Source organism: Betta splendens, chromosome 8 (assembly GCF_900634795.4).
Source record: "Betta splendens chromosome 8, fBetSpl5.4, whole genome shotgun sequence".
Classification (NCBI taxonomy): Eukaryota; Metazoa; Chordata; class Actinopteri; order Anabantiformes; family Osphronemidae; genus Betta; species Betta splendens.
Window position 1 is genome coordinate 3,869,312 of NC_040888.2, and position 14,923 is coordinate 3,884,234.

At 48.8% G+C, this 14,923-nt stretch overlaps 1 protein-coding gene and 1 long non-coding RNA gene across 2 annotated transcripts; one reads left to right on the plus strand and one right to left on the minus strand.

The window, feature by feature from the left end:
• Positions 1-3,310: 3,310 nt before the first annotated feature.
• LOC121202372 (uncharacterized) lies at positions 3,311-8,439 on the plus strand. Its single transcript, XR_005897937.2, has 2 exons — positions 3,311-3,566; positions 3,693-8,439. It is a non-coding gene; the product is annotated as an uncharacterized LOC121202372 (long non-coding RNA).
• A 2,466-nt stretch (positions 8,440-10,905) lies between these two features.
• Positions 10,906-14,801, minus strand: dhps (deoxyhypusine synthase). Its single transcript, XM_029158179.3, has 10 exons — positions 14,622-14,801; positions 13,849-14,043; positions 13,510-13,656; positions 13,282-13,403; positions 12,619-12,715; positions 12,442-12,528; positions 12,257-12,362; positions 12,074-12,177; positions 11,823-11,948; positions 10,906-11,593 (listed from the first exon to the last, which is right to left on the minus strand). The coding sequence occupies exons 2-10, from the start codon at positions 14,041-14,043 to the stop codon at positions 11,498-11,500; spliced, it is 1,080 nt and encodes a 359-aa protein (XP_029014012.1). The 5' UTR covers positions 14,622-14,801; the 3' UTR covers positions 10,906-11,497.
• Between the last annotated feature and the right edge of the window lie 122 nt (positions 14,802-14,923).

Consider the following 14,923-nt stretch of genomic DNA (forward strand, 5'->3'; position numbering starts at 1 on the left):
GGGAAAACGTGAGCTGGGAGGGGGATGCAAAGGTGGTCCGCGCCGGGTATTTTTAGGCGGCCGAGTGGGAGAGGGCGGTATCTTCTCAAGGGGTTTTTCCAGGGGAGTATATTTAGAGTCAGGATGTGTAAAAAAGACAGAGGGAGAACAGGAGGGATGTGCACTGTACACTAATGCCCATCTGATGTAAGAGTCCGCAATAGGACCACACACATCCCCCGTCTGCCCACCTGTTGATTCACTTGCTCCACGAAGCCCCCGTCCATGTACGCGTCGGCCCGTTACTACGAACCTACAGCCCAAACTCACAAACGCACAGACAAACACTACGCCGACATTCTTGACCCAGTTTCGAAACGGGGGAATAGTCTTGAAAGTAAACAGTGAAGACGAGTCGGAGGCTTAAATCGGCCGATGCCCGGCAGCTTTTCGGCACGTCGGCCGCCGCCACGCATTCCAGACGCCGCAGGTCAGACAGCGATTTTTCCAAAGGGCTAAAGCAGCTAATGTGGTCTGAAGACGAAGAGTGAGGCAGCGAGACAGCTGAAAAAGCAATGCTAATAATAATGAGAGGAACGAGGGAGAACGGAGCGAAGCTGGCTGGGGCAGAGTGAGAGAGAGAGAGCGAGAGAGAGAGAGAGAGAGAAGAGAGAGAGAGAAGAGAGAGAGAGAGAGAGAGACAGAGAGAGAGAGAGAGCGAAGAGAGAGAGAGAGCGAGAGAGAGAGAGAGAGAGAGAGACAGAGAGAGAGAGAGAGCGAGAGAGAGAAGAGAGAGAGAGAGAGAGCGCCGAGCCGCAGTGACGCCATTGTGGTTCCACAGCGCTTCCTGTCTACCGCCACACTGTTTGTGTGTCTTGTCGCCATGGAAACTGCCAACACATAAATACCGGAGAGGTAGGAGAGAGACGGAGCGAGCGAGGGAAAGAGAAAATCAGGACAAAGTCAAGTGGATCCGCTCGGAGCCCCCTGATCTGAGGTCAGCTAGGACTCGCGCGAGCCTCCTCATGGGCTTTATGAGCAAGTCCTGGACTGGGTTCCAGCTTGAATGAGGTGCAGTAAAAGTTATGACCTCAAATGTCCCTGGATCGGGCCGAGGGTGGATGTGGAAGGAGAGGCTCGGAAACGGGGTGGGGGGAGGTGGGGGGGGTGCTAGCATGCGCATGCTAGCACAGGGTGGAGCCGAGGAAGAGGAGAGGGATGAAGGGCTGACAGGCTGATGAGGGAGGCCACCCATCGGAGTTCCGCCCAAAGGCCTTCGGCACCTTGGAATAACAAAAGTCACATGACCTTCGAATGCGGGTAATAAACTGGAGGAGCCGCCGCGTTCTCACACCAGCTGAAAGCAACGTTAAATGCGAAATTGCCTTGAGCCGAACAAGCCCGGGATTGTTCGAGACAGTCCTCCTTCCTGTTGCCCTTGAGCAAGCGCAGCACTACAGCCGAGCTTTTGTGTGTAGATGTGTGCGCGCCGGCCCCTCTCCCTGTTCTCAGCCGCCGTGTCTGGGTCCATAATGGTGACAGTGATACCTCTGATCAGCTGGCACCACTCGCAGCCCCTTCTCCCACATTTCTCCCCCCACTCCACAACCATTTTCCACCGCTTATTGCATAATTGGCTGTGAGTCACCATGACAACGGAAGGCGAGCTGATTTTTTTCCCAGACCCTGTGGCCCAGATTAGAGTCACTTACTGTCATCTGACTCAGATGACCACTGCAGCGAACGTCCGGTGTGAGCGGCCACTGGAACGTGTCGGGGTCTGCACATCAATGCAATGGATTCGCATCGAGCTGATAATATTCCATCAAACTATAAAAAAAACATATTTTAGTCTAAGCAGAAGCTTTTATGACAAATATCTCCAGACACATCACGATTCGTCATGAGCCTGATATAATTTCAACCCCGGTTCGTTGGCGTCATATTTCAGACAGACTGAAAGTACTGGTTGGAGCCTCCGACCGAGAGGCGTCTTATTGTGAAAGCATCTGCTCTCGTATCGCAGTCATTGCTGTAGCGCGGATGCGTGAGGCCGTATGCTAATGGCTGCATCTGAGAGGGCACGGTGCACGGAGGTGAACCCACAGAGAGGAGCCGAGGGGGGGGGGGTGTCGCGGCGAGGGAAACACTCCAGTCAAAACGCTCGTGCAAAGTTGTGGAGACGCCCGTAAACACGAGCGCGTTGTTGATGACGCTGTCGTGCATCTCACCGGCAAAGTCATTTCACCAGGCCAAGAGTGTACGCGTCGCTAGGAGACGCACAAGTGTGTGTGTGTGTGTGTGTGTGTGTGGCCGTGGAATGTGTGACGTCAGCACAGGGGTGTGGTCGTCTGTGTAGGATTTTACCGTTCACACACACACGCACACACACACACACACACACTAAGGTTGTAGGGGAAGTCATAAAGCCTCTCACTGCCCCTCTTCGACTGGGTGTTTTGGGGTGTGTGTGTGTGGGGGGGGGGAGCTGACTTAGCTTAGCTTGACAGGTGCGGAGCCCAACATCTCACACACACAAACACACACACGCACACACAAACGTACAAGCTCTGAAGTTGCAAACTCAAGTAAGGAGTCACAAAAAGCACCGTAACAGATGAATAAATCCAAGCACCGTGACCTTCTTCTGTGACACACAGATGATTTCCTTCTAACTGAGTCTGGTGTGAAATGATCTGGAAAAATCAGCCAGTGCTTTGTCTGCTTTTGCTTAGTTTGCTGTAACCCTGCACTCCTGCCCCAGTTACAGTCTCTCTGTCTCTCTCTCTCTCTCTCTCAGCATCAACACGTAGTTCGCAGTTTCACCAAAATTAGGACAAGACTGCTTCAACCTCAGCATGAGCGCTGTCATCACTTCAGACCTGACGAAAGCCCATCAAACCCGGTTCTGCTGTGGATGCTTCCCGTCCAATGCTCCTCTTATTATTGGCCGCACACAATGTGCAGGGTTCTTTTTTTATTAATATCAATTTTACTATTAAAAACATTATCATTTACTGGTGCCTTTTGAAGAGTTCACATGAACAGCTTCTCAACATGGCGATGGGACACATGCAACTTAATTCAAAGGCAGTGAAACAAACCTCTGGTTGTGTGTGTGTGTGTGTGTGTGTGTGTGTGTGGTGTGTGTGTGTGTGTGTGTGTCCACTCAACGTTCAGCTCTCGCTGCCTTCTATTGACTCAAACAGCCTTTGCTCGTTTATTAGCAGCTGTGCGGCCAATTATCTCCCTGCCCCCTTTCCTGTGTTCTCGCAGTCGCTCGGGCCGCGCACAGGGGAGCGAGGGAGCGAGCGAGGGAGGGAGCGAGGGAGGCAAGGGGAGGGCTCCTCTGGTCTGACATCGTCATAAAGGAATCCCCTGCACGGTGCGGGGCCGCCCACTCGCTTACTCTCACCCCGTCTGGCTCCCAGACACACTCGCGTTAACGCGCACTCCTGTCTGCGCAGTCGACGGACGGACGCAGGCGAGAACGCGCGAGACAGCGAGGAAGCAACTAGTGAGGCTCTGGAGTCCAACGCACGCGGACAGTCAGGGACACAGGAAAGGAGTAAAAACTCCTCACTCAGGTAGGAGCCGCTTCGTGTTCGACTCCTCTCAGAAGTTCATTGTTGCCTTTTTTTTCTTTGACTCTTTTTCTGACTCTGGAAATGAATCAGCTCTTTCTCTATGTTTGGTTCTTTTTTCCCCCGCAGACGAGCGCTTCACGCTCACTTCACCGCAATCCCGGCAACCTGTTGATCAGGACGGACGTTTGCGCCGAGCGAGAGTAATGCGCGCCGCTGTTTAGATGTGCCGCAGTGTTTGCGCTGGAATATTACGCTGTTCTGAGGTCTGCCACTGCGGAGCGGCTCCATTACAAAGGTCAGACGTAAATAGTTCCTTTGAATGGGATGGCTGCATTTCAGTGTGTCTGTGTCTGCCTTCCTGTCTGTTTGATTCAAGAGCCCCCCCCCCACCACCACCACCACCACCTCTGTGGCTGACTCTTTTTAACGCGTCGTCCGCTCCTGCCCACGGGTCACGTTTATCTGCCTGCGTGCGTCCCTTTAGTCGGCGCGGGGGCGTCGGCGCAACGGAGGCCGTAAAAAAAGTTCTAGACGCGCTGCCGAGAGACGTAATGGCAGTGGTGAAGCGAGGCCGGAGCCGCTCAAACATTCCTCTCATTGTTCAGAGGCCCCGTAAGTCCGCGAGCTCCCAAACCTCCATGAAAGGAAGGGAATCCAGCAGCGGCCGCTGGAGCCACTGACCCAGATGCAGCTGCTGCCCGGCTGCGTCGACGCGAAGGTGAAAACGGAGTTAACGTGAATAACAATAATGACTTATTACGGCTCAGCATTGGTAGAAAGGAATGGGAGGAGGTGCTTTGCCCTGTTATGTGACTGACGGTGACTTGAGATAAACTCTACTCTAAGGACATGGGAAAAGGGGCTGGTTGGATGCACTGTTATTCTTCCTTTCACGTTGAGAAACGACTATGTTGGAAAATGTGCCATGGAAGGAGAGAGAGGGGGGGGGGCGATGGAGAACGGAGAGGAAGGTGGGGACCTGGCGCGCTGGCCGCTGGTTGGGTGGGTGGGTGTGCCCGGCAGCGATCCGGAGGAATGGGCCCCGGCTCAGGAAACCGTGGCGTAGTGGAATAAATGTGTGTGCGAGAGGCGCTGCATCCCTTCGTGCATGTGCGGTTCGGTGGCAGCGGGGCGGCTGTGCACTAAGTACAGGGCGGGCGGTGGTGGTGGTGGCGGTGGTGAGGGTGTTTGGCAGTGAATCAGGCCGAGGATAGGGTTACACGCACTGGGCTGCAGGGAGCGGACCACGGGCGTGGGCTGGGCTCCTCGCCGCTGAGGAGACTTTCTCCTTTTTTTAATTTTTTTTTTTATCTCGAGCTGGAAATACTTTTTTTTTTTTTTTTTTAATCTGAGACTAATGTCACACATGTGGCGTTCCACTGATTCCAGGCCAGCCAATCAACGCGCCGCCTTTGATTGAGAGCAAACTAGAAGGGAGCGCAGGGCCCACGTGTGAATGTCACTGAATGTCACGGCCTCGGCGATAATTACGCCCTCGCACGCGACGTGAAACAAACACGGGCTCCATCCGCTCGTGGGAGAGCCAGGGCGTGGTGCCGTGTAAGGTGTGTGGGTTCAAAGAACCGGGCTCGGGTCGGGGGGATGTGCGCTGCTCATGTCGCCGCAGTGGTTTCGAGCGTGGTCGGAGCCGAATTCGGATCCAGCCGACTGCGACTGCGCCGCACTTCAGACCCAGGATCAGCTCCTGCTGCGTCAGGCGCCTGTGCTCAGGTGATCCGGTTAATACGGTACCTCCGCGCGCGCGTTCCCACACTCGCTGCGCTTATCAGCGCAGGCGTGTTCCACAGGTGCGACGGACACGGCAGCAATTAGGTAAAGCAAACGCGGCGCATTTACACTCGTCGTGACCCTGACGCGGCGGCGGATCCATTTCGCACTTTAAAAACCCTCTGATGCGATGGAAAGATTCTGCAAAGACGAGCGCTTTGGTTTGATGAGCGCGGCGGCCCGTGGGCCCCCGTGAAGCGCTTCACGGCCCGAAGGCGTGAATGATGTCACATCAGTGTATTTGTGTCGCTCCCGCTTTATGACTGTGTGTGTGTGTGTGTGTGTGTGTGTGTGTTAATGTTGCAATCCAGCTGTCTCAACAGAGGCTTTTCCACTTAACTGTGTGCCCTTGTGTGAGCTGCAATGTCGGCTCAGAGCACAGCGCCGCCGCCGGGGCCACGTCCGCACGCCGTGCGACCCGTCAAAGCTCCACCGGGGCGCATCTGCCGACGCTACGTCTCCGCCAGGATGCCGCTATAATAAGCGGCCAGTTTGATCCTCGCAGAGGAGAGTCTGAGGCGAGGCGCTGGACGGCGTGTGTCGGCCCGAATGCCATCATTACAGGGGAAGGGAAGGAATGAGCTCATAGACATTAACGGCTGCGGGTTCGACGGGGGGAGCGCGAGGGGGGGGGGGGGGGGGAGAAACCCGTGGAAAAGATGAAAAGGCGGAGAAAATAACACAGGGGATGAGCGACTGCCAGATGAAAGGACGGTTCAGGCCGACGGAGGAGAGCAGTTGGAGGAGGGCCTTCGATGGCTGCCGGGACCTTAAACGACCTCCAGTCTCGTTGTGGCGCTCACGTTTATTGCGCGTATTCCCTCCAGTGAGCTGCGGCTGGAGTCAAGGCGGCCTAGTCAGACATTCAGCGTTCGCAGGAGAGCGAGGCCCTCCTGGAGCAGCTACAGCTTATTTGGAGCGTGGACTTCCCCGGACGCGTCCCACTGACTCACACCGGGCACATGGTGGAATATTAATGCCGCCGAAAATAAAAAGGGCTCCAAGAGGCGCCCAACAGGGAGAGAGAGCCGAAGGTGGAGGTGATGCTCAAATATATAAATGTGTCTTGTCCAGACAAGTAGAACTCAGCAAAGGGGAATCTGGAGTAATCGTAGTCATGTGTTCTGATGAGTGGATGAGTGAATGAGCTGCTCGGCGTTGCGTCAGCTTGGTTTCCATCTCACCTAATTCTGAGTCCAGTCATCGAGGAGCTTTCGCTGTGAGCGGCCGCAGGACGCCATGACGGAGCTCCATGAGACGCCATGACGGAGATCAGATCAGCATCAGATTGTGTTTGGGCTTCCTCCCACAGTCTGTTGACCAGGGGAATTCCTGGCAGAGTGATTTTTGAGACTACAGGACTGAATCACATTGCCAGGGATTTCCAATGGCTGACACGACCAAAGCGACTCTCTCGCGCCGGGTCCCGCCCGCGCCAACGGACCTGGCCGTGCGGCGGCAGGACTTAGCCCACATGTGAACAGTTAGCGTCACGCCGTGTTCACAGTGGTTAAGTTCTGCCGCCACAGGGCCGCGGCCGGCGGGGGCGACGGGGAAGGTCAGGGAGGGGCCAGCGAGAGCAGACCTCAGACCAGCGGCACATCTGCTCCCCAACGCCATTTTAGATCCGCTCTAATATGAAATTGGTCGCATGTAGTGGTTCCTTGTGAATTTTCTTTCAGCCAAGATGAATGGACACTTCCTGCAGTGACTTTTATTAATCATAAATATCCACCACCTCAGTTCTTCTAAAGAAGAATATTGTAAGATTAGGAACTCTTTACACTGTGACTCCTTTTGAAGGTTTGAATAAAAATAGACTCTTAAGGGGTTATTTTCCTTCACCTTAGTCCTAATAAACTGTAAATTCAAATATTTATAAAAAAAGTATTTTTGTTAGGAGTAAAACTTGATAAGGTCCCCTATTCCAGCGGTCTGGGGTCAATGAGGAGACGTTTCTCAGACTGATTTCTGACACAGCGCGTTGAAGGTCGACCTCGCGTGTCACTTGATGCCTTGCGCTTCATAAATGACTCACTACTACGGCTGCGATGGTTGTATGGGAGCGGTTATCACGGTCTGTGTGCTTCTGGTAACTACTTGCTGTCTGCTGAATTAGTTGGAAGTGTGCTGCCGTGGCACGTGTGTGTGTGTGTGTGTGTGTGTGTGTGTGTGTGTGTGTGTGTGTGTGTGTGTGTGTGTGTGTGTGTGTGTGTGTGTGTGTGTGTGTGTGTGTGTGTGTGTGTGTGTCTGCTAAATGTCAGCTGTCTCATTAGTGATGAAGACTGCTCCTGTTGCTGTAGGGCGAGCAATATGTCATCCTGGGTGGTCATTTGTATCGGTCGCTGCCAGGGCCTCTCGGGGCCTGTGTGTGTGTGTGTGTGTGTGTGGCTGTCTGTCTGTCTGTCAATCTGCGTTTGTGTCATCGTCTGTTGACGTGTACACCTGCTTGTTTCCGCACGAGCATCAGTGTCTGTTTGCTCAGCTTTTGGTGTGTGTGTGTGTGTGTGTGTGTGTGTGTGTGTGTGTGTGTGTGTGTGTGTGTGTGTACGCGTCCGCCACCCCACCTTCCCCACCCCCTGCTGGGTCAGTCTCCTGTGCCTGCTGTGCTGATAATCAGTGTGTGACGTCGGCTGGCTCAGTTCAGCAGGAACAGGGGACTGGTCTCACACCCCCCCCACACACACACTTCACGTTGTCACCGCTGTAATAAATGTACTGTGTCATCCTAATGTCTAGATGTGTGTGTATATGTTTAATTTCATTCACTGAATGGCCATTTCAGAGCAAATTCAAACACTTGCCTTGGTGCTTTACTTATTTATTATTATTATTATTACTTATTAAAGGTTTTATTATTTATTTACAGACTACTAACATTTAAAATGTTCTATAAATGTTACAACAATTATATAAATTAGAATGAACTTACATTCTGAAACAGAACTTGCTATGGCATAAATATGTAGTGTATCTCAAGCTGCATTGCTTTAATTTTGTTTTTTCTCTATGTAACACAAAGGTTACTGTGTCTTTTTGTGTTTGTATATGTGTTCATTAAAAATAAAGTGAAACATAGCCCCCAGTTCATTGTATGTGTATTTGCTATTCACAGTAAAATGTATGAATTTAAAATAGCTGCTGAATTAAACAAATATAGGCTCAGTCACAGTTATATTTTATCTATTTTAAGAGGTTTGTTTCTGTTTCTTGTTGTCTTTCGTGAATAAATTCTAGGTAGCAACTTTTACCCCTTTTGTCTTCCCCACTTTCCCTCATGTCGCTTGTTTAATTATCCTGGTATGAGTCACACAGAATCTGCTGGTTTCATGAACAATTACATCACCACATTTCACTGCACGTTGGCGGTTTCCCATTTTCACTAAGTATTTAAAAAAAGACTGGCTCGGGTTTTTGCTTGGTAACAACATCTCCTGATACTCAACGCGGTAAAAAATTCAAATACGGTGCATTAAGAGATTTACATTAACCTTTAGCTTCCTGCACGCGGTCCACTACACGTTTGCATTGCACAACAGGCGCTGATAGTCAAATACGGCTCAATGTGACGGTCATTAAATGAAGACGGCTCCAGGTCAGACGTTCATAAATGTCACTGAAAGCTCATGTCTAAAGCATTCACTGTAGTCTTCACTGCAGTTAAGGCAAGTGAGGAAAATATTATATTGTGACTGTGGAAACTTAAAATAAGTTTACAAAGTTTAACAAAATATAACAAGAATTATCATAATGTAAAACATGAAAATGATTTCATTTTAATAAATTACTTTGAAGTTAAAGTATTAGGGAAAGACAGTCTATGATATTGCTGATTTTAGGTTGAACAACCTGCAACAAATTGTGTATAATATATGAATAAAGTTATGAAACTGAAAATAAAACATAAACTCCGGGGGCCTCTACTGAAACCTGTCACCGCACATCTGCATTATTTTCCAGTAACCCCGGCGACCAGTGACAATGCGCCGTGGTTAAGACGTGATTCTAACAGATTTGATGGAGACCGGTGACAGGGCGGCGAGCTGCAATCCGGATGTTTGTCCTTGTCGGCCGGTTGCTACGGCAACGGCGGGACGAGGCCGTCATCAGCCCCGGCCAGCTGCGTCAGAGGAGGAGACGGCGGTTGAACTGACGACTTCCTGTTTCTGACAATGCAGCACGAAGTAAAGGCGAAAGCTAATCCCTCCGCTGTTTACCACCTATGACCGCGCCGCTATTCTCGTCGCCATTTGTCAGTCTTTATCTTTGTCCTATACATTTATGGCCCCAGCGTTTACCTTTTATATCTGACTGTTTGCCTTTGTGTCTCCACCGGCCCCTCCTTGCTCAGTAAATGTCTTTCTTCCTCCCCTCCTTAACCCACGCACTTGCACTCCCTCACCTGCTGCTACCTCTTCAGCTTGGCCAATGGGCTTCGAGGTGGGCGTTCCTATAGCAACATAACAGGTAAACAGAGGTGGAGATAAGGAGTCAAGGCAAAGCCACAGGACAGAGTACAGTGGTGGGGCCGGGTATTACCAGGTACTCACTGCTAATGTGTTCATCTGGAAAATGATTGCACAATAATAAAAAGTTTTAAATAATAACAGTCAGACAATTACACATTGACTAGACTTTTATTGTCCCTCCACTCCTCAGTCCCAGCCCCATTCGCAGGACATCCTCTTCCTCAGTCTCTGTCACCCGCCATAAAAAAAACTGCCAATCTGGCTGATGAAGACATAATTGCCATTATCACCGCTGGGCCCCTCCACATCACACAGTGGAGCCTTTGATCTGCAGAGGAGGAAGGGACGAAGGCGCAGACGCCCCACATTATCATAGCGCGACTGTAACTCATCCACGAGCACTCGCACGGAAGGTCTCCGCGTCCGGCCGGCCGCCCTCCCACTCTCACTGCCATCTTTCCATTATCCAAAGAACAAACAGCAGTTTCTATAGAGCTCCAAATCCATAGACCAAGGCCCGAGCCCTGAGTAAACACGCTCAGCGTCACCGTGAGAAGGAAACCGTAAAAAGAGAGAATGAAAACGCACTTTGTGCCAAGACAGGAACACCCAGCTTCCATTTGTGTGTGAGAAATACATGAGGCTGAGCCTTTGGGAGACTTGACCTTATCCTGATTCAAGCTTCAACCTTAAAACTGCCCCAGAAAAAAAACAGACTTCAGGGAATGTACTAAATACGTGACACAAACTTCCCACATTTCCTTTCAAAACACTGAAAATATCTCAGTCATGAATATAACAGGCAGCAGCGATTAGCGACAGGAAACATCCACTCCCCCAATAGCAGGCTGATGTATTGAACGGGAAAGGTCTTCATCATCAACCCTATGCTATGTGGTTGATTCTGGGAAGCAGCCGAGAGTCCCACCTACTTCATTCCCTGTGCCCAGATGTCTAGAAGCTGCGAGCAATAACACAAACACACACACACACACACACAGTTGTGCACCTGGTGGAATTAGAGGAAGAATCGCCTCATCAGACGAGAGAGAAGTATAAACAACATAAACACTTGGCAGTAGTATGTGTAGCTAAGCAATTATTTAATATTCTAAATATTACTATGTTTCAGTACAAATCAAAGCTCATGCGCCCTGGAAACATTTTCCATCCTCTTATACAACAGAATCATTTCACCGAGGAAGTCAAGCTACAAAAGGCACTTCTAGTAGTGCATAGGTGCTGGGACAGAGCAGGAACTATATGAATACTAGTTTAATACAGTGGTATTTCACAAAATGAGAAACTATATTAACATAACTGATGAAGCTTTTCTTAAATAATTTAAAACTTTTGGCCTTAAAACTCAAACGTGTATCCAAGTTAGACTCTATACTGTCCCTCTGGTACACGTTATAGCATCCTGTCATTAAACACGTCTGCATAGCAGGAATAATTTACTTAAATGCGTAAATATCGATACACAAGGCATTAGGACACAACTGCCTTTTTACTGTATCCTCCTCATTAAGGTATGTATGGGTCATATGTACAACATAACGCTGCCTCCTAAAGCTGCTGGGCTCATCCAGTCCACTAGACAAGCAGAGCCAGCAGAAGCAGCGGACCACAGCTGGTTCTTGTTTCTACGAGGGCTTTCGAGGGGGAAAGCCTCTAATCCGTTTTCTTGCTGGCGGTCAGCTTGTCGGCGTGGAGAGCGAAGGTCTCAGCCACCATCAACGGAAAAACTAATGAGGCATCAGCATACACCTGGAACAAGCAAACAGAGCAGGGTCTCTGCATTTATGATCCATTACTGGTCAACTCCACTCACCTGAAGCCATGCCTCATTTTCATATCTCCTTTTGCCATTTTGATTTTAATACCGCATAGACACTGTCATCTTCTGGCCAAAAACGGTATTACAATCACAGAATATCAGCATTTGCCTGAGGTGGGTTTTATCTAAAACAAGGGTTCATATAATACTTAGAAGTACCTTGATGGGTTTGGCATCTGTTCTGATCTTGCCCCAGGATATGGCCTCATCGGGTCTGGCTCCCGAGTCAGAACCATCAAACTCCTGACCCGTGTTCACATACACAGCATAGTCAGCACCATTCCTCTGAAAGGAGAGAGAAACAAAAGAATTTATAACTTAATATTTATCGAGTTTTTTAAAAAAAACAGTATAATTAAAGGTTTTTAGCTGTGATAAAAAAAAGCGCCAGACGATAGGAAATAAGTTACCATGAGATTAGCATTGGCTATGTGATGCTTGACCAGTCCTCCACCCAGGATGATCATTCCGGTCTTCTTGGCAAACACTGCTCGGCTGTTTAACTTGCGAATATCTAATGCAAAAGACCATAACCTCCAAATGAATAAAACCAGCGTGTTGCACCTGTCTCTTACTGGTAATGATGATTTTACCCTCCACGATGTCCAGAACCAGTCCAGGGTTCTTAAATGAGTGGAAGTAGATCATGTCGCCCAAGGAGCCATCCGTCAAAGCAGGACTGAACACTGGAATGTTGTTCTGAAACAGAAGCATGTTTGCTGACCCACCTACACACAAACACAACATATTGTACCTGGTGTATTTAATGCACTTTCACCTTGTATGCCCAGTAGTAGACAGAGTCAGTATTATTGATCTCCTTGCCAAGTCGATGAATCATCTTAGAAGGAGTCCAACGTGTGCCCTGAAAATGTGGGAGAACATGTAAAAGCGAGAACCCAAGTCAAAACCTGGCCACACCAGAGGGCAAGGCTGCAGAGAAGGACAGACTCACCTCTGTGTTCTGCTCCAACAACATCTGGTCCAGGATGGGCATCAGCCAGTCTTCAAACTTACAGTAGTTATCGTTGGGTACCAACAGGTTTCCTATTCTACAATGAGTAAAGACAAGAAGAAACCAAATGTGTGAATTAAGCTCAGACCTTAAGTTTAAAAAAAAAATCAGTTCAACATTTAGGAAGATGTACTACCATTTTCTTTGTGGCCAATTATTAGATTAGACAAGCGACACCAATCTGATGACTTCAAGATACGAAAGTATAACTAGCAGTTCATTCGTTTATTTTAACACAAAGAATGGAAATAGCTTGACTTAGTCTTTAAGTTAAACTAAAACATCACCAGCACCTGTAGAGCTCAATAAGGTGCTGTTTTATATAGGTTTACATGCCCTAATATTTGGAGTATGTGTAATTCTTTACACATAAGCACACAATTACACAAGGTTTTTGTAGGAACAACAAACTAGACATCATCTGGTAATTACAGAGAATTAGAAATGGGAGCTAAATTGTTGGCCCCATCATTAGAAGTTTGTTTGCTAAACTAATGTTTGCCGGCTTCTATTTTGTGTAAAGTCTCTTCACTATGACAGCTCTCATGATCAGCATCATTAAGGATGTGACTATGGGCCTGAACTGCGTCAGCACTTGCCAACCTGTTGATGCCTTTCAGACGGAGCTCTTTGCCAGGTAAGCTGAAGTCTCCCAAGTACGTGTGAGCGAGACATTTGATAAAATCTTCCTCGATGCCTCCCGCTGTGGTAACAATCACATCCACCTAACAGATTAAGAAAACACATTTGGATGAACTAAAGCAGCCCTCTGGTTGGAAATGTCACTGATGAAGGAAATATGAAAACTCATGACAGCGTGTACATTTCTACCATTTTGTGCTCTGCCAGGTAGCGGATGCTCTCCCTGACACCGGAGCTGATGAGGTTTGAGGTGTAGCCCAGGAAGATGGTGCAGCCTGAGTTGCTGGAGTCAGATTCATTTTCATCAGCTTCCACCGGCTCAAGACGTTTCTCTATCTGCAAGCGTGTCGTCACATGACTGTCACAAGTTAAACATACATCTACAGTAGCCGCATGTGCCCATGCAGCCACATTTTAATGTACGTTTACAAGATTTAATGTTTTAAAAATGGTAAAGCTCCTCAAAATGCTGTGCTTTAATTGTTTACCATGACCTGTAGCATTAAAGTCCTGTTCAGCATCTCTCACCATGCGGTTGATCTCCTGGACGGCCAAGCCAAAGCTGCTGGCCTGGAAGCCTGTGGTGAGGTAGGACTTCAGCAGCGCCTGAAGATCAATCCCCTGGTTGAAGTCGTAGCCTTTGATCTTCGGCATGTCTTCAGGTAGCTCACAGCTGGGCATGAGGACAGCCTCCATGGCGACAGAAGGGGCATGGTCTGCCATCTGGGCCACAAAACACAGACAATTAGCAACATGGAAAACACCAAGCACCAGTAGGTCGGTTAACTGTGTGTGTGGCACTTTATAGCAGCATGTACAAGCTGTGACACCAAACTAGTGAATTGAACATTGTTTGTATATGAGGAAAACATAACTGTAAAACATTATTGCACATTCAGCAAACACGGGGTTATAGCTCCAGTTAAAACAGAACCTTAATTTATTTATCTCCTTTTAACGCTCAGGATTCATCCTTTATTTATGCAGTAGACTAATAACTGGGACTACGATGTCCCGTCATTGCAGTCATTTTAACCAAGAGTAAGCGGGCGAGAAGGGGTCAGAAATTTCACACTTTGTCCGTCCGACGCTAGAAGCTGTAAGTCAAAGCCCAAACTGACCACAAACGATAGCTTGAGCTAGCCACGTAATTCACCAAAACACAAAAAACCCACAAAAGCCGGCGAACTGTGACCCTGAACACACGTGCACTGACGTTAGCATAAAAACAAGCTAACTTTGAGCTAACTGTGCCAACCGTCGCTGTTTACGGTGGCTACTCGTTGAGGACAAACACATACCTATTCTTCACAAGACGTTAAGCGATGGTGGCAGCACAGAATTAATCAGGTCGCTGTAAACAGCACTAGCGTGAACCAGAAGGCTGAAGGCTGCTTCCAGACGTCGCTACGCCACTAGAAACGTCACGTAACCTGTCAACGTATGTCTGTTCAGCTGCGGCTATGGCAGGAGCGAAGGGACAAACCTCTGCAAACGGCTTTCAAAGCGCTTCTAACAGGGCCCAATTCCTTATGTAATGTTTAAAATATACTTTTAGTCTACTTCAACATTTGTACTCCACTATCTTATGCTACTTTACTTC